The following is a 26,163-nucleotide window of genomic DNA, read 5'->3' on the forward strand; positions in this document are numbered from 1 at the left end:
GATAAACTAAATTGAACTTGTTGGATGCTGGAGGTTCACACCTGCAATCATAGCTAATCAGGAGGCTGAGATCTAAGGATCAAGGTTCAAAGCTAGCCCAGGCAGGAAAGTCCATGAGATTCTTATTTCCTATTAAACCCATCAGAAAAGTGGAAGTGGCATTGTGGTAGAGAGATAGCCTTGAGCTGAAGAGCTCAGGGACAAAACCAGGTCCAAGCCCAGAGTTCAAGCCCGATGACCAACCAAAAAATACATAAGCCCCCCCAAAGCCCCCCAAAACTTAACTGAACTTGATAGGCTTGAAGTTTTAGTTGTTGTTTGGTTTTGTAGTTATTTGGGATTAATTAGAATTGTATTCTTGAAAACTATAGACTTAAACTATCATCTGTGCTTCCAGAGGAAAAAATGATAGTGCCAGTCCCAACTTTTTTTTTCCCAGTCCCAGTGCTTAAACCTAGGGCTTGGGAAAACTGGAAGTGGTGCTATGACTCAAAGTAGAGAACTATCCTTCAGAGAAAAGAGCTCAGGAGCCATGGCCAGGCCCAGAGTTCCAGCCCCACCAACCACCACCACCAATGAAAACAATGTTCCTCTCTTCTATTAATAACCCAACATTATCTTATCTCACTTTTCTCCACCTATTCCCAAACTCATCTACCACCTCTGACCATCTTTCTACCGAGGAGTAAGAACAGTAATAACAAGAAGTAGAAATTAAAAGTCTTTTGTTGTGTAACAAGCATGATAATGGAAGCTTTATTGAGCGTAACAAAAGTGTTATTGGAATCTATCAAAACAGACATATTGTAAAACCTTTAGGAACTCTAGGCTTACTACATTGAAATTTCTGATTCTGATGTGAAAGGCCAATTTGGTTTTGCCCAGGTATCTAGAAGTTGGCCAGGTTCTTGTGCTGTACCAGGCATTCAGATCTCAGTTTGGGACATTCCTGTGTACTCATGAACACCTTCCTCTTTGCCTTCCACAGCATCCTTCAGGCAAACAGTTTCTTTTGTCACATTTTACATGAGGCTCTGTGATATTCCGTTGCTTTTCTCTTAAAGATTTCTGGCATCACAGCAATCTTTTACTTCTCTTGGGCATTCTTCTTGTTTCCAGGAACAAAGGAGGACTGTAGTTTAAAATATTTAAAACAGATGAATTAACTCTGAACCTTAAACCCATTTGTGTGTGTGTGTGTGTGTGTGTGTGTGTGTGTGTACCTGTGTGTGTATGAGTCTGTGAGAGACACACACACACACACACACACACACACAGAGAGAGAGAGAGAGAGAGAGAGAGAGAGAGAGAGAGAGAGAGAGAGAGAGAGAGAGAGAGAGAGAGAGAGAGATTGATTCTAAAAGAGTATTGAACTCTTCCTAGATCAGGACTCGTGAAATCTGATATTTCAAAGAATAAGAAAATCAAAGACTCAATCACATTAAGTGAAGTTATCCAGACCCAAAGGAATCTATAGGCTCAATGGTTTCCCTCATTTGTAATAATTAGTACACATCTAGGACTCTCCTAGCAGATGATTACAATAGTGTAAAACCTAGGTACCTAAAGTCATATAGGATGAGACTAAATGAAAGGATCTCTAGGATATGGAAACAAGAGCTTTATCTTGTGTGACTGTTGTTCTTAATGTACTATTTCTCTTTTCTTTTTTGCCCTTTGGTTAATCTCATATTGTTACTGTATCTGACTTCATTGCCTGGTATATTATATATATGTTTATTTGTTTATTTGAAATAGGAAAAGGAAGAGGAAAACAAGATGACTGGGAGGGGGTGGGGAGAGGGAAATGGAAACAAAAACACAAGAAGGGGTATCAATGTGTGAGAAGTAATGCACCCACTAACTGATGAATGTAACTGTAACCCTTCTATATATTTTCCCAACAATAAAAGAATATCAAAGACTCAAAGTCAAAAGTCAAATTCCACACAGCATAATCATGCATACATGATATCCGTTAGATTCTATGTAAACATTCTATGATTTGTATACCATTAAAAATCAGCAAAAACCTACTTGCCTCCAACTATGTAAATTATTTTCCCCTACATCTTGCTTGGGTCAATATATTCATTTTTCATACTCAATCATCATTTTCTTGAAAAATAATTCTGTAATCTTTCTGCTAAGTGCTAAGGAGAATATTCCACATTTGTGCTAAGCCTAACAATGGGGAAGTAGAAAGCTTTTGTGTGCTCCTCATTTGTGCCAGATGAGCCCAGTAAATGACTGTGTATCATGAATACCTGGAGCCTCATTTTTTTTAGATGAAAAACTCTGAAACAAAACAAAACAAACACTATCCAGCTAGGATATCATTAATTATATATTAAAACATGTTTGGGCATCTTTCATTTTTTTCCTTCTATAAGCCTATTTGGGCAGGAGCTGAACAGGAAGATGTGGCTGAATTTCATTTTTAACCCAGACTTGTGTGACTTCTCTGTGTGTTCAAACATCTAGAGTATCCCATCAGAGCTCTGAGCCAAGGCTCACTGATGTAAATGGCTAAACAGCTGGGTCACATGACATATTTGTCTATGTGTTCCAATAAATATTTTGCTTCTGTAATTTTTAATCTTGGTCTAGAAATATTCAAACAGTGGATAAATAGCAAAACTGTCATCAATGTACTCTCACACACTCAGCAGTGACTGGCATGTGTCACAGTTTGCACATTTCCAGGGGTGCACACACGGGGACTTACCGGGTCTGTATCACAAGGTGGGATGAAATGGTTACATGACACCTATAGATGAGAGGAGGACAGTAAGCGCAGAATCTGAATAGGAGAAACAAATTGATAATTTAAACTCGCCATCCCTAACATGGAAGTTATTTTTTACTACTCACTTATCCATCAGGCATTCTAGTGATGGTATGACTGAGAATTTAAAGACAAAGAATAGAGCTCACAAGTGTGGCACAGGAAGTTGGAAATGGAGTATAGTAAAATTCACTTATTTCCTTAAAATTCAATGGAAATATATCATCACTTCCAAAAGAATGAGAATAATAAATGTTATTTAGGAAAACTTGTTCTTGTCAAGAACATTGTAATTATGAAATTTTGTAGCTGGGTGCCATAGCTCACTCCCTCAATCCTACTTACTCAGGAGGCTGAGATCTGAGGATTGCAGTTCAAATCCACCTGGGCACTAAAGTTCGTGAGTTGTTCATTTCCAATTAACCACCAGAAAACTGGAAGTAGCACTGTGACTCGGGGATATGGCAGTAGCCTTGAGCTAAAGAGCTCAGGGACTACGCCCAGGCCTAGATATCAAATCCTACAACTGACAACAACAAAAAATGTAGGTCAACAAATGACACAATTTTATCCATGAAACAAAGTTCAGTTTTTAAGTTTACAGGTCTATAAAATTCTCTGCTGACATTGTAAGCATATGAGTTCAAGAGTGGATGGTAAGCTTGAGATGGTGCAGGACAATCAGGTTCTATGAGGTGAAGTCACGCAGGTAGTAAGCACGGTCAGTGATGTGTCTAGACAGCAGTGTTCATTTCCAAACCAATTCAGATGCAGCTTCCACAGAAAGTTAAAATGCCAATTTCCATATCCTTATAGAGGCAAGTTACACAAAACATATCTTTTCTCACTGTACCTTTGTGCTTATATTAGTACTCTTCAAAAGAGTTAAAACACAGAATCAAAACAAATACCTGTTCATCAAGGAGCACATGCATAAATACAATATGTGGCCAAAACAGAAAATCAGTCAGCTATAAAGAATGAAATAATATCATTTGCAGGAAAATAGAAGTAGAGCTTATCATGTTAAGCCAAATATACCAGACTGAGAGAATCAAATGTCACTGGTTCTCTCTATCTTGTAAATCTAGACTTTAAAGATGAATAATAGGAATGTACCAGAGGAACTTTTGGGGGAAGGGACAGCAGTGGGGAGTAAGGACATGACAGAAGAAGGTATGGGACATGTATGAAATGCTCTTAAGTATACTATTTGATAACTATGAATGAAACCAGAACAACTGTTGAAATTATACTGAGAGTGGAGGGCACAGGTATGGAGGATATTGGAAGCACCACTGTAAACAACAAAGACATACCACCACCACCAACAACAAAATAACTGTAGAGATTCAGCATGAGAGCTTGAAGTTTTAAAAAATGCCCAGATCTCCAATTCTATTATGAACACTGAATGGTAGCAATATTAACTGAACACAAAGCAGTCAAACAAGTCAGGATTTCAAAAACTGAAGAACAATCATTCAAATACTGCAAGCCAGTGGAACATATTGAAATGCAACTGACCCTGCTCAGGTACTGGTCCAGGCTCTCAACTGAAGTGTATGCATTTGAGGAAGAAGTCACATGGTTTTCTCGAGGAGGGAAACTTCCCTTCAATTCTGCATCACGTGGAAGGTTTTCCATAGAAGAGCCCTCGCTGCTAGGCCTTGTGACAGGAGTATGGGCAAGAGACTGAGTGTGGGCAATCACCAAGGAAATTCCTTCAATGGCCTCCTTCATGCTATCCACAGTCCTGTGAAGTTTGCCAAGGACAAATACCAGCATTTCATTAGTCAATAAAGAACACCTAAGGAACAATTTCCTTTCAGCAAATCAAACTAAAAGTTTCTAGATAATATTCCCAAGAACTAGAAAACATTCAGTCTCATCATCTATCTATATATTATGAGCAGAAACAAGCATTTGTCACTGAATTATAATTCAGTCACAACCTCTGGGACGAATAAGAGCTGAATGCAGGATCAGAAATCATTTTAAAAGCTCTTGAGCAGTTTCTTCCTTTTATCTATCTTCAATGAGACCTGACAGGACTTGCCCCTTCTGTCTTCCACTTGCCATCACACTGAACAAGGAAATATTTTAACCCCTTCTTCATTTCTCCTTTCAGTGCAGTAGAGAAACACCAAAGGCATTTTTTTCCATTTTCCCAAGATTAAATGATTATTTAAAAAGCACGCCACACTGTATAGAAATCAACATTCTCTCCCATAATTCTGTGCATCTGGGACTATAGAAATGTCACTGTCCCTGCCTCACATCTTCAAATTAACATTCTCAGGTCGTAATAATAAGAGTTCCCACAGGAGACCTTCCAGAAAAACAAGCTATTTCCTTGGCTCATATTTCCCTGTTTTTGCAGCATGTACCAGCAATCTATCCAGGAAGTATACAGTGGGGAATAAGGAGGGGATCCACCAGCAAGCCTGCAGTTGTTGACAGCCATAAGATTAGATACAAGCATAAAGGTATAGGTCAACATACGGCAAAGAATGCTGTGACAGCTTGGGAATCACTTTTCATTTCATTCATGGTTGAAACCCCAGTGTCCAGTGCATATGTGTTCACGAGGTAGGCCAGGGAGTTACAGAACCCCAGAGAAATGATGTTACCTAGGCAGTGAGGAATGAGACCCTAAAAGAATCCCAGCAAGCCCTCTTCCCAAAAGATAGTTATTATGGAGTCACAAAGTCTACAGTATTTGGATTCTCTGCCAATGGATTGTATCATACATCTCAGAGTGATCATGTGGAGGGGATGTGTAATGAGGGTAGCAGCACAATGAGCCATCATCTCTCGAGTTGTCTCTTTGATAACTTGGTCAAAGGAACATGAGGCTTCTCTATGGAAACTTCCAGTTCCTGTGTCTAAGGACCACAGTTCCAAGGGCTCCTGAACACAGTCTTGGAGTTAAGCCTGTGAACAAGCCATGCTTCCCGTCGATGCTTGCAATGTGCTGAGCATAACAAAAGAGACCAGGAAGCTGACGTACTTGCTGCCCAAAAATATTTTGTCCTATTGTTGGAAGAAGAGGCACATATCCCACCCAGATGAGCGACACTAAAGGCATTTTATCTCCAGCCTCCCTCAAGTGGCCACACACAAAAATGCAGCCACTGAACTGACCAATTCCAGTCTTAGTTTAGAAGACTAGCCCTAGTGTCTGACACCTTGGAGTTAATAGTATTTTTCTGCTACATCCCCATGAGAAATAATTAGGGTAGAATCTTGCAAAAAAACAGCTGTATTCAGCATTTCTATTTATATCAAATCTGCAAAGGAATTTTACAACAACATATCTTTCTTAATTACTAACATTGAATATGTAGCAGATAATTTAAGAGAATAAATTCATCATATAAGAGAGTTAAGTGGGAAAATCCATATAAAGAAAATAATAGTACCCATTTTTGAGTAACATTTTACAAGTTAATTTACTAACAATTATATTCCAAAGTCATAGTACTTATGTCTCATAGCCTACTAATCTCATCAACCATTTCTCTAGAGACACAGTCACTGACCTTGGATTATGTTCTGTCATTCTCAGTTTATTACTTACTTGCTGAGTTCATAGTGTTGGGTCTCTCTATGGGTTATTCTCTCTACACAGAACTCCTTGGAATGTTGAATCTCTATTTTGTGCATCTCTTGTTCTTGTTTTAGTTGAGAAACTTGAGATTCCAACATTTTAAGCCTGCATTCAATCTGATTTTCCATTAAATTTTCTGAACCCTTTTGAACATGCCCTTGGCTCTAAATCAAATTAAAATACATATTTAAGCATTACAGCGTTGGCCATGCAAAGCCCAGAACTTCATGAAAACAGCTACTGTAACAATGATTTCAATGGCTCACTTCTGTAAGCCCAGACAATCAGGAGGCTGAGTTCTGCGGAGCATGCGTGGAAAGCCATCCCAAGCAGAGGAATCGTCTGGCTTTGCTCATCACTTCCACTTACAAACAGTGGCCACACCTTTCCTTGTGCGTCTGGCTACTCCTATTGAACTTGCAGCAATCTCTGACATTTGGTCCCACCCCTTCCGGTTTCCATAGCCTTTCAAGGCTAAACTCATTTCCCTCATGTACATTTCCAGCCCTTACCTATTTAAGGAGATCATTTATACTTCTATGGTATTTGTTCCTGCCATTGTACTTGTAGACAGACCTACAAAATCCTTTACATGCCGAGGTCCCTTCTGTAGATGGTGTCACATGTTGCTTGTTCATTCTAACTCATGTTGCTGTGAGCAGTGATTTTCTGGTCTCGTGTGTAGGAGGACAAACTTCCTGAAGATGCTGAATATCATTTTTTGTCTGGCTTTCACCCACAATCCCTGACTTTTTTATAGGACTTGCACCAATTCTGTTTGGTGAGCCGTTTTCTAGAGACCTATTTTTGCCATGGTCTTGTTCTAAAGCTTCTTTCAGACATATATTCAACTGCATTATTTGCAGGGTTGGATATCTAGAGCCTATTCTTGATTGGTTTTTCCATGTTAACCCAGTGCCTGTGAAATAAATTCACCCAGAATCCCTGGCTAATGGGCTCTGACATGAGCACCTCTGGAGGAGTTAGGGATACAGCTGGATAGATCTCAGATTGAACTTTTGAATCTTAGAAGAGATCAAAGTGGCTAATAAACCTAGGCCACATGTCTACTTCACATCTTTGGGAATTACCAAAAACAAAACCCTTATTATTTTTGAACATGACTAATAGAACTACACGTTTTATAACTTTCAATTCCTTAATACACTTCTCTAAGAACCTGATGTATCTGATGTAACCTGGCAGTCTCTTTCATGGAGGACACTTTTTTATTCTTTTTTCCTTTCTTCTTTCTTTTTTTGTTGGTCATGGGACGTGAACTCTGGGCTTGGGCGGTGTCCCTGAGCTCTTCAGCTCAAGGCTATGGTGCACTTCCAGCCTTCTAGTGGTTAGTTGGAGATAAGAATCTCACAGACTTTTGTGCCAGGGCTGGCTTTGAACCTTGATTGAGTAGCTAGGATTACAGGAGTGAGCCATCAGTGCCTGGTTTGGAGAACCTTTTATCAGTGTATTTTCCTGTCCTGTGTATCAAAGTATGCCACTTAAATGGTACTAATTCATATGTTTCAGTGTTTCTTCAGCCTTCAGAGAGATCAGTCATCACAAATGTCTACGTGTATAATGGAACTGCATGCAAACAGCTACTATATCCAGAATCAGTTCCTGGAGACAACTACCTCACTACTCGCATCGAGTCCTCCCCATGCCATCTTGTGTTCTTGATCATTACAGGAGCAAGCATGGGTGACGGGAGACACTTTCTCCTGCTAAATTCTTATGTAGCTTTCAGTTCTCTCCACACATCGGCATCTTGAATGATTCAAAAATTTCTACTGAGATGAGCTGTTTAAGAAAGACTTGGAAAGTCTGACGAACCAAGTGAAATAGTTTCTTCATGTTTTAGTTTTTAATATTCAGTTTTAATTGTTATTAGAAAGGGGAAGTACAGAATGCTTGGCATTACATAAGTCAGGTAATGAGTACATTTCTTCTTGGACAATGTCACTCCTTCCCGTTCCCACCCACAAGTTGTGCAACTCATTTTCAACATAGAATCTACTGAGTACCACTGCTACATTTGTTTACTCTTTGTTCCCTATCTTTATGTTCTCCTTTACCCCCACAAAGACAGATAAATCAACAGACAAAAAAAAAGGAAACAAAAACAACAACAAAGAATAAAACCTGGGAATACTTTTTAAGCAACAATGCTTAAACAATGCTAAGTAGCTGAGATTTTAGACATGAGATTATGAACATGATTATGAGCATGCCCAGTTTGTTTTGAGATAGGGAAATGTTAATTCCCTATGCACCTACAGCCACCTACAGAAGCTGCCCTCACTTTGGCTCCCATGGGCTGAGTTCATGTAGGTATGTAGCATCATGCTCAGCTAGGTTTTCTTTTCAGATGCCAGAGAGAAAAACATTCTAGAGGGAAAAGTGTTCCCTAGGGACATACCATGCATTCTTCATGAGGAATTCAGATTACAAATGATTCCTCTGCAAAACATCACCGAAATATTAGATTATAAAGACAAACTCAGGACTCTAGTACAAGTTTGTTTTTTACTTAAATTTCTTGTAATATCAAAAACTGTATGTTGTAAATGTACTAAACTACGGGGAGGGTCAGGAGATCTGGAGGGAACAACTTGTGAGAAAATGAAGGAGAGAGTAACACTGTTCAAAAACAAATGTATTCATTACCTGATTTATGTAACTGTAACTCATCTGTACATCATCTTTACAATAAATTTATTTTTTTTAATTTAAAAATACTCTCTGATACTGATATTACACCAATTTCTAGATGGCAAAATTTAACCATTGATAAAATTAAGTGAGCATAAAAGTTTCATTTACAATGATCTAGTTTCCTTGGCATCTTATTACAAACTTCATCAACTTTTTTGAATTCAAGTGCCATCAAGTCAACACAACAGCTGTAAAGAGGATGAAGCACCAATGTGAATACAAGAAATACTGCACCAGTGGCTCATGCCTGTAATCCTAGCTACTCAGGAGGCTGAGATCTTAGGAACAAGGTTCAGAGCCAGCCCTGGCAAAAAGTCCTGTGAGACTCTTATCTTCAATTAACCAGTAAAAAAACGGAATTGGCACTATGGCTGAAAGGGTAGAGCTGTAGCTTTGAGCTGGATATGGACGGTGGCCAGGCCCAGAGTTCAAGCCCCACAACCAATGAGAAAAGAAATACGGCCATCAATAACCTTTGTTAAATTGACTTAAACATTCCTTACTCTGACAATGGAAAAAGAAGTCTTCCTCTTTAGTGTGGTAGACTTTGGGAAGAGACTCACCAAAGGAGAGCTTGCCAGTTTTGCCCTTTGTCTTTTCAGCTTTTGTTGAAGTCTTTCAATTTTCTTTGTTTTCTTTTCTATGGTAGCTTTCAATAGGAAATTTTGAAGTACAAGCCTACAAGGCAGGTTTTAAAATAATTATTTCCACGTATCCAGTTTTAAATGTTTCATATAATTTTAAACAAGGTTCTAAATAAATGATTATAGAAATTCTGAAATGCCTCAAAAGATTTTAGTAATCATACTTTTGTTTCATATAAAATGTGCAAAATTAGGATTAACTTGAGATGTTATACACATATCATGTTTCTCTTCTTGTTCTGTTGTGGATCCTATAAAAGCCCCCATTCAGCCAACCATCTTCCCAACCACTGAACTACTTCCCAAACCCCTGGATATGCATTTTAGGAACTCAGAATGCAGGTTCCTTAGCTTCACACAGATGTAGGTAATTTATGCTGCTTCAATTTATACTTTTGCATTTCATCTTCCATTTCCTTTGCCTTTGGTACAGCTTCTGTGCATCCTTCCTCCTTTCCTTCTTGCAACTAAAAGAGATGAGAAACATTTTAGCAACATTCTGGTACACTTTTGTACACCAACTGTTTTTGTGCTGGCATGTTTCAAGCATTGTGAGACCCCTTCATCCCCATGCTGTTCTGGTCCACTTTAGGGCTCATACTGTGTACTTCGCTAAGGCAGTTTCAAGGAATTCACATGGTCCACAGAGCCTACAATTATACTGGCTAGCCTTGTACAGACATAATTATGACCCTGTTCTAGAACTTTTGTAGTCTAAAAATGTTTTGAGTGTGTATTAGAACAATGGGTTTCTTTGCACATATTTTATGTTAATCATATCTTCTATTAGCTTCTCCTATTACTCTCTACATGATCCCAGTCCTCCTCCTTTAAGAGATTCTCCTTTTACTTCTTGCTCAAACATTATTTTTAAGGTTTGTTTTTTTTATCAGACATTCTAATTGGCAAAATGGGGAAGTGTTTGTGGAAAACATTTATATTTGGAATTTAAAGCACTAACACATTGTATAGAATATGAAACTTTCACATATACAAATATGCAGAACTAGGCTACGCTTGGGATGGAATAGCATGTTATTCTGTAATAAATGGGCTCTGCATCTCAAAGTGTGAGTGGTAGCATGTTCATAGTTTGCACAGTGCCTGCCTCTGAACCACCCTCCTCAGCTAATTAGTATGTGTTATCATGCAAGGTAATGCCTGTGTCTTCAATTCTCCATTGTTGCCATGAAAATCAGAACAGTATAGAATTCACTGGCTTTGGAAATGTTAAGCTAGGAAACATCCAGAAAGGGCCAGTAGCACAGAGAACTGTCTGCATTTGCATATGATCACATTTTATATTCTGATAACATGCCATCCTTTACGAAGTGGCATGTGGGTTGGAGAAGTCTTCAGGAGACCAATAATTCTTCACAGCAGTAACAATGACAGAAAGTGGAGAGCACAAGGTTTCAGAATCAATCCCCATGGCTAAAGCAAGTATCTACAGGTGCCAAAGGCAGCAGTGGTTTTAGGCACAGGAAGCAAGAGATAGATGTCTTGTTCTCAGTGCTATTCAGGGGGTCATGATCATGCAGCAGAAAGCACAATGGCACTTCTCCATTGGACGGCAAGTAATGGAGCTGACAATCAGAGGCAGGGGAAAGCCATGCACCTCAAATGCTGAACTCTAAAGTCAAGATATCCCTCAAAGCAATTCATTCTAAGACAGGGCTCATGACGGGCAACTTTAGCAAGCACTCAGATGCAAAGGTGCAAAGTAAAATGGGACCTAGCAGAAAATGGAGAGGCAGTCCTTTTTTTTTTGGCAGTTCTTTCTGTAAGTGAGATGATATGGTAATATCTAGTAAAGGAAACAAGCTCTCTATTTACCACTGTGAGAAAACCATGCGCATTTATTTAAAAAGCTACCTTAGTACAGTTACAGTATAGGTACCCTATACTACCTTACGTGGTTTTGATATATAATTGCTTAAGAGTTATTGCTTAAAAACCTTGGTATGTCAATTTTTTGAGAATAAATAATTCCATTAGTAACAATTCCTTAATAATGACAACTGTTCAGTAAAAGTATGTTTTTTTGTCAGTTGTGGGACTTGAACTCTAGGCCTGGGTGTTGTCCCTGAGCTCTTTGGCTCAAGGCTACTCTTCTACCTCTGGACCTGGGCTCTGTCCCTGAGCTCTTCAGCTCAAGACTACTGCCCTACCCCTTGAACCACAGTGCTATATCCGGTTTTCTGGTGGTTAATTGGAGATAATAGTCTCATGGTCTTTAGTTCCCAGGCTGAGTTTAAACTGCGATCCTCAGATCTCAGCCTCCTGAGTAGGATTACAGGTGTGAGCCACTGAGCCCAGCTAACATAAATATTCTTTTAAAAAGAAATCCAATAGCATAATGTAGATATTTTATCAACTACTTATAGATTATACGTATGCTTAACATTTCAGGCCTTTTATTCTAGGTGTAAAATGAGAGAAAAATTAATGTGATATATTTGCAATTCAGGGGAAATTCATAAATCATTTCTTTACAAATTATCTTGAAATACTGAAACAAATGAATATGGAGTTGGGGATGAGAATGAGGTTTTGTGGAAGGGACTCAGCTTGAGGGTTTGTTGTGACACATCACTTCCCAAAAGCTCTCTGACTGAAATAGGAGGTTATGTGAGGTAGAGGCTGGCTCTTCTCAAAGGAAGGAAATGACTTTTACAGTAGGGTTTCATCCCAGCTCCCTGTTCTCTTATCTACAAGTGAAGGAAGAAATTAACGTCCACATCCACACATCAAAACTTAGAATACAAGTGGTTGATTTCAAGAGTTTTGATACAAAAGATAAAATACCCATTTTCTTCTTGGAAAATATTTACAAATTTCTCTTTTCTCTTTGGATTTTGTTTTTGAGCTTTGAACTTGGGGCCTGAGCACTGTCTCTGAGCTCTTTTGCTCTCTACACTTTGAGCCACAACTCCATTTCTAGTTTTGAGTCATTAATTGGAGATGAGTCTAATGGGGACTTTTCTGTCAGGCTGACGTTAAACTACGATCCTCAACGATCCTCAAATCTCAGTCTTCTGAGTAGCTAAGATTTCAGCCATGAGCCACTTGTGCCTGGCTGTCTTTGGATTTTGGCAATAGCGGTATTTTGAACATAGCCTGTGACTTGCTGGGCAAGGGAACCCTGGATGGCTCTCCCCCTCCCCCTTCCCCCCAAAAAACCTCTTGTTTGGCTGAGGCCACTGGGAATGTCATCCTGTCATTGTTGCACTATACCTCATGTGATGAGACCAACAATTGCATACACACATGCAATTCCATAACACACAGAGCTGGTTCTTAAAATGTGTCCATCTGCACAATCATACAATACTTGGAAATGACTAAAGGGAATACCTCAGAATTCAGTTTTTGTTGCTCCATTTGTATCTCCTTGGGCAGGCAAAGACAATTTGATGAGATTTCAGTTTCTAGTCTTCTGTCTTTTGCTAGTTTGGAAAATTCCCTCTTGATTTCTTTTTGTTCTTCTGAAAGCTAGAAATACATTTTCTTAATTTTTTGGTGTCATACTATAACTGGGAGGAGCAGATCTTAAATTTGAAACAGTGCTTATTTTAATTCACCATTTTGTTGCTTGTAATGTGGCTCAAATTCAAAGCCTCTTGATTGCTAGGTAATTGCTCAACCATTTGAGCCACATCTCTACTTTTAAGCTATTTTGTTTTTTTTTGGGGGGGGGGCACGGCTCGGGCCATGATATTCCTACTGATATTTCCTGTGTTGCTTACATTAAAGGAAAGCTTCACCAGGCCCCAGTTATTTCCTGGGATTGGGGCTTCCTGATTTTTACCAGGCTGTGATTTATTCATCTCTGCTTTCTGACTAACAGAAATTACAAGTATTAACCTGCGCATCTGACAATTTAAGGTCCTTTATCCAATATACTTTACATAGACTTTAATTTCTCCTATGACAAAATGTTGACAACAATCAAAAATAATTCTTTAATACGGTCAGAGATGAGATTCTAGTGTGAAACATAATCACCTCACAAAATATTTGACTAGTGTAATTATACTTTCAAAGCTTTAACATTAAAATACCTATATTAATATTTATTCCAGTGATTAAAATCAATATGCCTTCTACTCCTTCCTTTAGAACATATACACTGAAGGAGGGAAATATAAGTCTAAGTGAAATGAACTCCAGGATATGGAAAAAGGAGATATGCCCTTGTGGTTGATGCCTTTAATGTATTATGTGAAGCTGTTTCTTTACTCTGCTTTTTTATTTTTATTGTTCTATTTTCTTTTTTCCCTTATTGTTTATCACCTGTTGTTGCTGTATCTGACTTTGGTACCTGATGTATTATACATATATTTATTTATTTATTTGAATCAGGGAAGGAAAGGGGAAAAGCAAGATGCTGAGACAAAGGCCAAAGGATGAAGCAGTGTAAAAGGAATATTCACAAGAAAATACGTTGCAAATGAACTTTACAACTTGGGATGTGGTGGAGGTATAGGAAGTGGGAGAAAAACATGGGAAGCGGGAAAATGTTCAAGAGGTAATGTACTCACTACCTTACAAATCTAACCACAACCTCTCTATACATCACCCTGATAATAAAATGAAAAAGAAAGAAAGAACATAGAACACGAGGGTCTGCCACAGGAGCTCACACTAGGTATGTAAGAGGTAGACTTTGGAAGGAGGTGTAGGAGGGTATGTGATGAGTCTCCCTTATCACCCAGCAAGCCAGGCATGTTGGAATGTACTCGAGATCCCAGTACATGATAGGCAAGGATAAGAAGGACCATAGTCTGTGGCCATCTCTGTGCAAAATGTATACCAAGAGAAAAGCAACTAAATCACATAAAGGACTGGCAGCTAGGCAGTGGTGGATCGTCCTGCAATCTTAGCAATTCATGTAGATGAAACCTGAAGATTATAGTTCAAAGCCAGCCATAGCATAGAAGTCTGTGAGATATTTCTCTCCAATTACACACACACGCACACACACACACACACACACACACACACACACACACACACCTCACCAGAGATGGAGCTGTGGCTCAGTGATAAAGTGCTAGATTTGAGCAAAAAGATCAGGGACAGTGAATAGGCTTTGAGTTCAAGCCTCAGGACAATCACGCAAAAAACAAAAGAAAGGATTGGTAATGTTACTGAAGCAGTGGAGTACTTGTCCAACAAATTCGAACTCTAAATTCAATTTCAGTTGCTCAAAAAAAGAGGGGAGGGGCCAGGAGTTTGGCCTAGTGGTAGAGTGGTTGCCTAGCATCCACAAAGACCTAGGTTCGATTCCTCGGTACCACATACATAGAAGAAAGCCAGAAGTAGTGCAAAAAAAAAAAGAAGGGAAAAGGAAGGGAAGAAGAAGAAAAAAGAAAGGAGGGAAAGTAAGGAGAGGGGAGCAGAGGATGAAAAAGGAAAAAAAGAAAGAAGGAAAGAAGGAAGGAAAGAAGGAAGGGATAATATATACTAAACATATGTTAGATGTTAAGAATTAGTCCCAATTATTTGTTTTAAATATCATTATTTCTAGAAGGAGACACACTGTGTCCTGCCTAAGTGAAACAATAACAAATCACATACAGAGCTTTGGTCAAACACAGGCCAGGCATACAAAGGTGGACCCACAGGATAGCAAGTCTACTGATGAAGCAGGTGTGTTAAGTGTGTGGAAGTGCATCCTTCTGATGGTTTTGCAGTGATGAAATTGCCTAATCATGCAGTTCCTTGTGCAGGTGCCTGCTGAATATACTAAATCAAAGGGATACAAAAATAATATTGGCAATGAAATAAATGAAATAAACATAGCAATTGGATGTCTGTAGCAGATTTATTTACCTGAGTCAAGGCATTTCGTAAAGTCTCTAATTCCATATCACATGCACAAGGTTGCTGATTGCCTTCTTTATTATCTTGTCTTTCCTTGTTCTGTTCAGATGAGCAATGTGCATTTGTCTTCTTGTCATCTAGTCTTAAGACATGAATACAGTTCTAAAATTTCTTTTGTTAGAAAATGTAAAGCTCATTGGCCGATATCTCTTCACATGTTACCATAATAAAACTTTTTTGATCCCTTCCTTTCTAGCCTTATGTAGTATGTCACTTAAATCTCTTCCAAAAGCTACCACAGTAGAAAAGGAACAATTAAAGATAATTCTGTTACTTAGGAAGCTACTTTTACTAGAATAAAATATGAAAATGAAACTCTAATATTTTTCATAAGAGATGAAAGTCATTTTTATATAATCCTACTGTTCTCTCAACTAAACTAGGTAACACAATGTAGCTAATAAGTTTGAAGGTTAATGTGCACAAATGTGCATACATTTTCTACAAAAAAGTTTTATCTTTATACAATCTTTCCAATGATTCAAAGAATGACTTGCAGTGTAAGGTAGCCCCTTAAGATATTTTCACACAACATGTATCTACCCAGTACCAGAACCCCAAGCCAAGCTAAGTTTTCTAATATCTGCAACCACACTTCCATGTTTCCTTTATGTAACAGTGTCACTGATTAATATCAGTATGAATACTAGGAAGAACTTAAATGATAAACTTAAATAATACAATAGTTACTAAAATAAAACAGTAACTTTTCTAGCATAGATTAATTTTTAGATATGCATATATAATAGGGATAGTAGATAAAATAATTAAAGAATTCTTTTTTTTTGCCAGTCCTGGGGCTTGAACTCAGGGCCTGGGCACTGTCCTTGGGCTTTTTCCTCAAGGCTAGCCCTCTACCTCTCAAGCGACAGCACCACTTCTGGTTTTTCTATATATATGGCACCGAGGAATCAAACCTAGGGCTTCCTGCATGCTAGACAAGTACTCTACCACTAAGTCACACTCCGGCCCACCCCAAAGAACTACTTTCTAATCAACTTTTTCTTTCATTGTTGTTGAGTGAGAATAAGTGACTGCTCCTGTCAGCCTCAGAGAAACAGAAGAATCTAACACAGTTGAAGCACTGGATTTAATCCCCAGAACCAGCTGTAGAAAAATAAATATATAATTTTTAAAAACATTTTACTGAGTAGAAATGACATTTGTATATTGTAAGGAATTGTGAAAGAATAGAAACATTCTATGAGTATTTTTGAAATATTGATCAAAGTCTTTACTCATATTTTACACAGGTAGACATATTTGCTACACATAACATTTATTGAACGTAAATAATTAGAAATATATAAAATTACTTATATGAAGAATATTCTTCATCAGCATCAGTTTTAATTAAAACAATTAAGGTTCAAAAAGAGTTTGCAGCCTGGGAGTGTGGCCTAGAGGTAGAGTATGGAAGTGGCCTAGCATGGAAGAAATCTTGGGTTTGATTTCACAGTTCCAAATGCACAGAAAAAATGTTGGAAGTGGTGCTGAGTGCTAGCCTTGAGAAAGTTCAGTGACAATGTCCAGGCCAAATTCAAGCTACAGGACTGGAAAAAAAAGTTTTTGCAATATACTGAGATGTCTGTTCTACTTTGTTTACATCATTAAAACTGAGGTTCAGGAAATATTCCTGGAGCAGGGAGTTTGGCCTAGTGGTAGAGTGCTTGCCTAGCATGCATGAACACCTGGGTTTGATTCCTCAGTGCCATATACATAGAAAAGCCAGAAGTGGTACTGTCGCTTGAGAGGTAGAGGGTAGCCTTGAGGAAAAAGCCCAAGGACAGTGTCCAGGCTCTGAATTCAAGCCCCAGGGCTGGCAATGAAAATATTCCTTTAATTACTTCATGTATCAATGGTAAATAACTCATCAAAAAATATCAAGCACCACAAAACAAAACCCTGAAGAAAGTGAGAGGGAAGTCAGTCACAGCAAAAGTTCTTTTCTGTATGGATTTAAATGGAGCTCAAATGTTTCCACACAACTAGATACATACCTCCAATGACAAAATTCTCTTTCCTGTTCTTCTTCACACTGTAACTGTGATAATACTTTGCTTTCTGCTCGCTCCTTTTCCTGGCATTTCAATACATTTTCCAAACATATTCTTATATGTATTTTACACTGTCTTTTTTAAGTTGTGAAGATATTTTATATGAGTGAATTGCATCCTGGGTCTGAAATAGCTGACCTGAAAGAAAACAGAAAAAATTCTTTGGGCACATAAAGGACCAGATGTACCCATAATCTCTCATTCTCACTCTGGACACTCTACCCCATATGAAACCACTGTACAAAGCTCTGCAGGTTACATCCCTGTTCTGGGTTAGCTTAGAGCCTAGGGCAGTGGAAAGGCAGAAAAATGACCACTGTCGATTAACTAGATGCATTTTCTCCTTGTTCTAGGAATTTATTAGGCACAGGAGTACTTTCCAGAAGAAAATAGCTACCCTGATAATTAAACACTAAAAAGGAGACAGGAAGAGAGACTATGAGCTGATATTTATCCAATCTACAATAGTTATTGATGCTTCATGGCAGTCTGTTTCTACCTAAGATGGAGTAAACTGTGTTGAGCTATGCTTCTGCCTGAAGCCAATCCAAAAATATTCAAGCAAACCACACTAAAGCACTTTGAAGACAACATATTTGAGAGAATGGAGTCAGTGAATGCACTGCTAAACTATTGCAGAGGGGTGTCCTTGAGAGACAGTGAAGAAAATATTCCCAGTGCCCAGGCCCTTCTGTGAGAGGGGTACAGACCAAAGCACAGAAAGAAGAGAGCTAGGTGGTGCATACTCCAGGTTCCCAAGATGCAGTGGTGAGGAAATCAGGCTGATGGAAGCGAGGAGGATGAGTGTCACGTGACAGCGCACTGGAGAGTTCAGAGAGGAACAAGGGGAATTCAGGAGAGCTACACAGGACCCCCTTGCATATGTAGCAGAGCAGTGGATCACGTGTGTTCAGAAAGGGGCCTGGCATTGAGGAATACAACACATGAAGAGATGACAGAAAATTACCTATTGTTCACACACTGCCAGGAACTGATGTCTTTATAGAACAGAGGACATCAAAAAGGCCTTGCTTCAACAGGGCAGAATTAACCCTCAATAAATCTTGTCCTGAAATATCTTAACAATTTATGAAACCAAGACAGAAAGAACCAACTTTATCTGAAAGTGACTTGCTTCCAAAAATAGGGCTCAAGAAATCAAGTTGTACATTACAGAAATCATACAGAAGGTTGATGAGCATAACTAGTCATGTATTAAACACCGTGATTACTCTGTAGTTTTCTCAGTAGTCCCAACTGATACATTTTATTCTGCACTTGGGAGAACTTAATAAAAGAAAGAAATCATATGCTGATAGATCTGGATGCTGTAGCTCAACCCTATAATCCTAGATACTCAGGAGGCTCACAGGATCAGGGCGGGCAAGTAAATAAATACAGGAGGCCCTTATCTTCAGGTAGTTAGCAAACCCCCAGAGGGTTGAGCCTAGACTCGAGTGGTACAGAACCAACCAAAAGCAAAATGCCAAGCATTTGAGCCTCAGACTTCCAGACTTTCTGCACATGTGCATACACACGTGTACACACACACACACACACACACACACACACACACACACACAGTGATCATATTAAGAGCTTAAAAAATAAAGCCAAAAATGTATCCTCTCAAAAATGAAAGCTGTTAGAGTAACTGTGATCTGAACTCTTCAGGATGAGCTGTGGAAAGACAATTCACCAGAGATGATACACAAATAGAATTGGCCCTGGCAGGATAGCAACCATCAGCATGCGTCTGTGAAGCAATGAAAGGACTTGGATATGCAGCAGGGCAGGGACCAGCTAAAATGCTAAAACTCACAACCAATGTCACATTACAGTGTACTTGTAAAAACAGAGAAAAGGAAACCAGTAATGTTGATGTTAATAGCTAATGGCAATGAGAATTTACATAACTTTTGGAAATTTCCTTACTTTTATCTTTCCTTTCTGCCACTCACCTCCTCCCCACTTGTTTTGACACAGGGCCTCACTATGTAGTTCCAGCTGGTCTGAAACTTTAAATCCAGTCTTAGCCAGAGATGCACTGGGATTACAAATACATGTTGCCGGGGCCAGGAGTTTGGCCTAGTGGTAGAGTGTTTGCCTTGCATGCATGAAGACCCAGGTTCAATTCCTCGGTACCACATACATAGAAAAAAGCTGGAAGTGGTGCTGAGGCTCAAGTGGTAGAGCTCCAGCCTTGAGAGAGTCCAAGGACAGTGCTCAGGACCTGAGCTCAAGCCCAGGACTGGCCAAAAAACAAAACAAAACAAATACATGTCACCCTGCCTGGCTTTTGGAAAGCTCCCAATAAAGTCACATAAAGGAACATGAAGAGATTTTGTGAGTGATGTTTATTCGCTCCTTTAGTGGCCATGAATAAACATATATGGAATACAATAGTGAAAAAATAAACTGTAAATTTCATATCATGTGTAGTTCATCAGGCATCAGTAACACCTAAAAAATCAAAAGAAAACTAAATGCTCGACTGCAAGAATACTCCTGTATGGATATGGGAAGGTACATGAGAAATCTAGAGAAATCTGTAGCAATGAGAAACAGTAGCTGGCTTTTGAACCAAGGCTTGAAAAGATCTGGTAGGCACTAAATATGGGATTAGCATTTACAGAGCTGACTAGGGTCTCCTAAGTTGGGGTGAAAGTGAAAGGTACCTAAAGTTCCTGTCGTATTGTAGGTGTGACCCTCCGTGAGAATGGGAGAGCATAGAGGAGAAGAACAGTAAAAAGACACAGGAGGGATTTTCCACTGAGAGCGATGCAGTGGGAATCATCTCTCTATGGCAAAGTGTGTAGCCCTCATTCTACTTTAACCTGAGGCATATTTGTGACACTAATGCAATAATAACACATTGGTATTGTATAACAGTGATAAGCAGTGCTAGTGTAAGTAATCTAAAAGACCTTAGAAGCCAGGTGCCGGTGACTCACAACAACTGTATTCTAAGCTATCTGAGTTCTGAGGATTTGGGTTAAAGGCCAGTCAAGGCAGGAAGTTCCATAATGGTCTCATCTCAGAAAAAGAGTAATGGGGCTGGGGGTCAAGTAGTAGAGTCCTAGCCTTGAGCAAAAGAAGCTCAGAGACAGTACCCAAGCTGGGGTTCAAGTCCCAGGACTGGTTAAAAAAGGACCTTACAGGTATTCAGTGGCCCTACCTTCACCTTCCATTCTGTGTTGTTTACTTTGCATGGAGAAATGCTCATAATGAGGCAATGCAGACTCTTCTGGGACTGATTCAGACGACTTAGAGAAGACATTAGTGCCACCTGTTCCATTGATTTGGTCTGTGGTCTATAAAGTAAGTAACAGTATTTCAAAATGTGTATGTGTTTCTGAAAATACTTCTAATGCCATATATCGAATATACAAATATGGTAATTATTCATCTTTTTATATTTGCACTAAAGATCCTTCTGAAATGAACTCATTTCATGTAAGGTTAGAGGAAAAATCAAGAATCAAATATATAAGATAAAGATAAAAAGATACTATTTTAAGTATGAATACTAGCTATGATTTAATTACTTTTTCAATATTAAGGGTAAATGCTACCGTTCATTAAAAAGGACCCTGTTATTTGCAGTGGCTATTTCTTTCTGATTTGCATCTGAAACAACTGTTGTTGCTGCTGTGGTTGTTGTCAGGTCATTGATCACGTCATTCAAGCGTGTGACTATAGAAAAACCCAGCAGATGCACAGAACTATGGCTGGTGGGAGTATTTCAGCAAGCAACTAACTCAAGAACATAGACAGCAATCGTGCATATCCCATGAGCTTTGGAGGATAGGGTATCAAATACATAATTTTAAAAGTACTACTATTTTCACTGGGATAGAATTAAATATAAAAACACTTTCCAGGAGAAGAATAGCTTACATCTCAAAAGATGATATTTGTATAATAAAGAGAGATCCTAATACTGAATTAAGCAAAAGAAAAGGTAATGTCGGCTGGGCTCTAATGGCTCACAACTGTAATCCTAACTACTCAGGAGGCTGAGGTCAAAGAATCGCAGTTTGAAATAGCTTAGGCAGCAAAGTCTGTGAGACTCTTTCTCCAATGAACCACTAAAAATCCAGAAATAGAGCCTGGCTCAAGTGGGAGACTGCTAGTCTGGAGCAAAAAAAATACCCTCAGGGCAGGGGCCCTGAGATCACAACTCAGAATTAACATCAAAAGAAAAAAGAAGAGTATTGTCCTAGATACACAAAGACAGAAGTACAGAACCTATATATTAAGGAAAAGCTTTCAGTGAGAAGAAAGCAGTAAATAACAGAGAGCTCAATGGAAATTTTGTTCTTTACATTACATTTTTTTTTTGCCAGTCCTGGGCTTGAGCTCAGGGCCTGAGCACTGTCCTTGGACTCTCTCAAGGCTGGAGCTCTACCACTTGAGCCTCAGCATCACTTCCGGCTTTTTTCTATGTATGTGGTACCGTGGAATCGAACCTGGGTCTTAGTGCATGCTAGGCATGCACTTCAACCACTAGGCCAAACTCCAGGCCCCTCTTTACATTACATTTAAATAAGTTTAATCACAATATACAACTCTTTCCTAGGAGGAAAAGTTATAATAAGTTTTAAGAATGAAAGCAATAGGACAGTTTTTGTTTCTTTGGTTTTCAGATTCAGCTGGTTCCAACCTTTACACTGAGGGCCCCTCTTACTCTTGTTCAGCTTTCTAGACCACTCGGGGACTCTACCCCATGAGGTACACTGCCTGCCTCCTTTTTGGCTACTTATTGTTGACCAGGAGTCTCCCAGACTGTTGTGGGGGTTGGCTTTGAACCTGGACCTTCCAATTCCCAGCCTCTGTATCTGGTAAGAAGCTAATTCTTAAATGTGAAAAATGTGTCTTGTCTTTCTGCCATCATTCCTTTCTTATTCATTGTAACAATGTAGATGCCAGGATAATGAGTATCTCACTATCAACTGCTCAATATATGACTGTAAGTATAAAATGATGAACCTAGGCATTCTCTGCTCTGTCTCCCTGGATAATGTATCCTAGATATTCATTTGTCTGATACAGTGTCATATTAGGGAACCCATTGTCTGAATATAGAATTTTCTTCCTAATGGCTTCCATTTCCGCAAGCAAGAAAATGAAATCCTTTTTAACATCTTCACTGGAAGGGATTCTAGAGATGAAAATTCTTTGCTGACAGATTCCTTCTCTCTCATGTAAATATTCATCCTGTTTGTTTCCTGTCTATCTCTCCAAAGGTAATTATTCCGAAAAGGAAATGGATTCAGTGTCTAACACATAACAATTTTTAATGTGCTATAAAAAAACCAAGCCCTAAGTTCCTGTAGGATGCATTGGCTAATGGTTTTCTTCAACTTGGTAATCTCTACGTCATTCATATGTGTATAATCACGGCAAATTACCCAATATCAACATATGCTAAGTTATCATTAAATCCATCTATAAATTTTTAGTTATATTTTCTGATTCCATTCATTAAAGTAAAAAATTCTAGGCCGGGAGTTTGTCCTAGTGGTAGAGTGCTTGCCTAGGATGCACAAAGACCGGGGTTCGATTCCTCCGTACCACATACATAGAGAAAAGGCCAGAAGTGGTGCTGAGGCTAAAGTGGTAGAGCTCTAGCCTTGAGAAAGTCCAAGCACAGTGCTCAGGCCCTGAGCTCAAGCCCAGGACTGGCAAAAAAAAATTTGTTTGTGTTGTAATATTATAAACCCTTCCTTGTTAGTCATCTCCTTCAGATGCAATAATGTCTCAATATTCATACTTAGTAAAATAATTATAGAGCACTTGTTATTTTGAACTATTGATTGTTTAGAGTAGTCTGTGAGGTAAATAAATTCCTTTGGTTATATTATTGAATAAATAAAATACACTTGTAGGAAAAGATAGAATGTAAATGATGAACATACCAAAGGCTGTTTATGTTCCCTGCCCTCACAACTCTCTTGCTCTTCTGCTGCAATAGACTGAGAGTCATGGCCTGCTGAGAAAACCATATTTTTCACCAGTCATCTACTGAAGTCAGATAAATGATAGTAAAAGAAAGAAGTCTATTCTTAAATTAGACATAACAAAAGTTTATCCTCAAGTGTTCAAAGTAACCCTGCCTGAGCAAAATACTTTTATTTCTCCCTTCAGGAATTACTTTAATGACCCAGATTTTCATCAATTGAATATATACTGAATATCATCTGAGAGGAAGACATGCAAACATTTCTGTGATTAATTTATTTGATACAAGTGAACCAACACATAAAGGCTAAAAATAAAATGTAAAAAAAATAATAAAAAAGCAAATTCAAAGTGCATATTCTTTTATTTTTATTTTTATTTTATTGTCAGGGTAATGTATAGGGGATTATAGTTACACTTGTCAGGTAATGGGTACATTGCTTCTTGCACATTGATAACCCTTCTCATGTTTGTCCCGTTTCTCACCACGCACCCCTCCCAAATATACAAATAAATGTATATATAAAATACCAGGTAACAAAGCCAGATACAGTAACTACATGAGATTAACCAGAAGGGGAAAAAAGAAAAAAGAAATAACTGTACATTAAGAACCACAATCACCCTATTCTTATCTGCCTCATTTAAGTAACCTATCAGCAGCTCATTCCAATTGTTTTCACCTCAACAGCAAGTGTTTTCAAGAACTATTTCTTCTCTTATTTGGCAATCAGTTTTCCTCTTTTGTGACTTAATCTACTATTTGTAACATTCATTAAAGATGCCTTTTTTCCCTACTTGCCCAGATCGGGCATTCTTTGAAGTGAAGTTTACTTCTTTATCAAATTTGCACTGCATCTAAAACTTTCAGAATGAACAGTATTTCCTTAGATGGTTTTCACTTCCCTAGTGGCAAGGTGGTTCCTACTGTGTCACTTTCTCTGACAAGACCAGGGAGGAACGGCCTTGTGACCATGAACCTTTAGGATTGTGTTTCAGATCAGACTCTCCATTAATAATAGCTATCGCAACTTTAAGCATCATTTCTGAGAGAGTGATTTATTATATTTCTTAAAAAAGATGCTGTTCTAGAAAGTGAATTGATATTTTTTCATAATTGTCCACTGTGACCTTCCTTTTCCAACAAAGTTCTTCATCTGCTCATTGCCATTTCTATATCCATACCTTATTTTCCTAAATCTAGTCTCTTGTCTAAGTGAGCTTATCACTTCTTCTCCCCTGTAAGTGATCCCATGACATTCCTATTGTATCAGAACACATTAAATTGAACCTCATTATGGAATCCAATTCTGTGGCATACTCTAATGAACCTATTCAAAGAACTTAATGATAAAAAATTGGTCAATTTACAAAGTGACTTTTGGCCTATAAGGAAAAAGGGGGGACCAGGAGTTTGACCTAGTGGTAGAGTGCTTGCCTAGCATGCACAAAGACCCAGGTTTGATTCCTTGTTGCCACATACATAGGAAAATCCAGAAGTGGTGCTGTGGCTCAAATAGTAGAGCTCTAGCCTTGACAAAGCCCAATGACAGCGCTCAGGCCCTGAGCTCAAGTCCCAGTACGGGCAAAAAAAAAAAATGAAGTATGCCATTGTAATTGTTCCTTGGATCCACCTTTTAAATTTACCTTTGTTAGCTATCATTTTTATTGATTATGAAACATGGCAGCCAATATGTTACAAAGAAAATTTGTCAAATAAATTTTTAGAATTAAATTGGACTTCTTACCTAGAACTTGTGCCTTTACTGGACTTCGTGTTGTTAGATCTGCAGCCTCAGAGGATTGAGCAGCACCCTTCTTTAAAAGAACAAAGCAAGGAGTCTGCAGAATAATGGGATGAACAATAAGCTGTGGGAAGATGTGGGAATCACATTCTGACGAGATGCTTGAACTTCCTCTTTTAGAAGGAGTGGAACAGGAAAATGTGAGAAGTATATATGTGAAACAAAAGCACATGAATACAGGGGCTCATATATGCCCTCTATATCCAGTATATCTTTCTAGGATGTGGAGGGCACTGACCAGTAATCCAAACATGTCCAGACATATTTTCCTGTGTACAGAATCATACTTAGGATGCTTATTTCATTGATAAAAAAGTGAGTCATTGAGAAAAAAAGCAAAGAAAGAGTCCAGATAATAGATAGATGATAGATAGATAGATAGATAATGAGTATAAATCATATGTATTTGTATATAGGAAGGAATCAGCTGAACATATTAAAATTCAAAGGCATCAGGAACCATATGGTTAAAGAAGGATATGAGTTAGTGCCTAATTGTTTGGATGGTGACAATTTGTATGACTTTAGATTTTTTTCCTTTATATTCATTTCTATTAATCTCTTCTAAGATTTTAATAAAATGCTTGTGTAATAATTAAAAGGAAAAATAAGTACTTGGCATTTCTAACCCAGAGTCTACAACACTAGCCTTAGGTGTCTTTGGCTAATCTCAGTCTTTTAACTT

General features: G+C 38.5%; 1 protein-coding gene and 1 pseudogene across 8 annotated transcripts; both read right to left on the reverse strand.

Annotated features, from left to right (window-relative positions):
* Positions 1–744: 744 nt before the first annotated feature.
* On the reverse strand, positions 745–25,847 carry LOC150039898 (uncharacterized). 8 transcript variants are annotated; one of them, XM_090327519.1, is made up of 12 exons: positions 25,422–25,686; positions 23,631–23,704; positions 20,888–21,023; positions 17,653–17,847; positions 15,602–15,734; positions 13,121–13,258; positions 10,157–10,230; positions 9,683–9,797; positions 8,039–8,171; positions 4,316–4,544; positions 2,729–2,770; positions 745–1,132 (listed from the first exon to the last, which is right to left on the reverse strand). In XM_090327519.1, the coding sequence occupies exons 9-12, from the start codon at positions 8,101–8,103 to the stop codon at positions 1,088–1,090; spliced, it is 381 nt and encodes a 126-aa protein (XP_090183645.1). In that variant the 5' UTR covers positions 8,104–8,171; positions 9,683–9,797; positions 10,157–10,230; positions 13,121–13,258; positions 15,602–15,734; positions 17,653–17,847; positions 20,888–21,023; positions 23,631–23,704; positions 25,422–25,686; the 3' UTR covers positions 745–1,087. The 8 variants fall into 8 exon arrangements, 3 of the variants coding, with proteins under 3 accessions (XP_090183645.1, XP_090183648.1, XP_090183646.1); XR_016534190.1 differs by having other exon boundaries at positions 1,029–1,132; positions 2,729–2,803; positions 25,422–25,654; XM_090327522.1 differs by lacking the exon at positions 8,039–8,171 and having other exon boundaries at positions 748–1,132; positions 25,422–25,684.
* On the reverse strand, positions 4,886–6,025 carry LOC150039899 (mitochondrial carrier homolog 2 pseudogene; annotated as a pseudogene).
* Positions 25,848–26,163: the final 316 nt, after the last annotated feature.

The sequence above is a fragment of the Megascapheus bottae genome, unplaced genomic scaffold (genome assembly GCF_031878675.1).
Source record: "Megascapheus bottae isolate mThoBot1 unplaced genomic scaffold, mThoBot2.hap1 HAP1_SCAFFOLD_81, whole genome shotgun sequence".
Taxonomy (NCBI): Eukaryota; Metazoa; Chordata; class Mammalia; order Rodentia; family Geomyidae; genus Megascapheus; species Megascapheus bottae.

Excerpts from the sequence above, each read along its gene's own strand:
- LOC150039898 (XM_090327519.1), bottom strand. The coding sequence starts at position 8,103 with ATGCTTGCTCCTGTAATGATCAAGAACACAAGATGGCATGGGGAGGAC. Across the intron at positions 2,771-4,315 it reads TGGACCAGTACCTGAGCAGG|GTGTCATGTAACCATTTCAT; the intron begins GTCAGTTGCATT and ends TCTCATCTATAG. Across the intron at positions 1,133-2,728 it reads CACCTTGTGATACAGACCCG|TCCTCCTTTGTTCCTGGAAA; the intron begins GTAAGTCCCCGT and ends TTTAAACTACAG.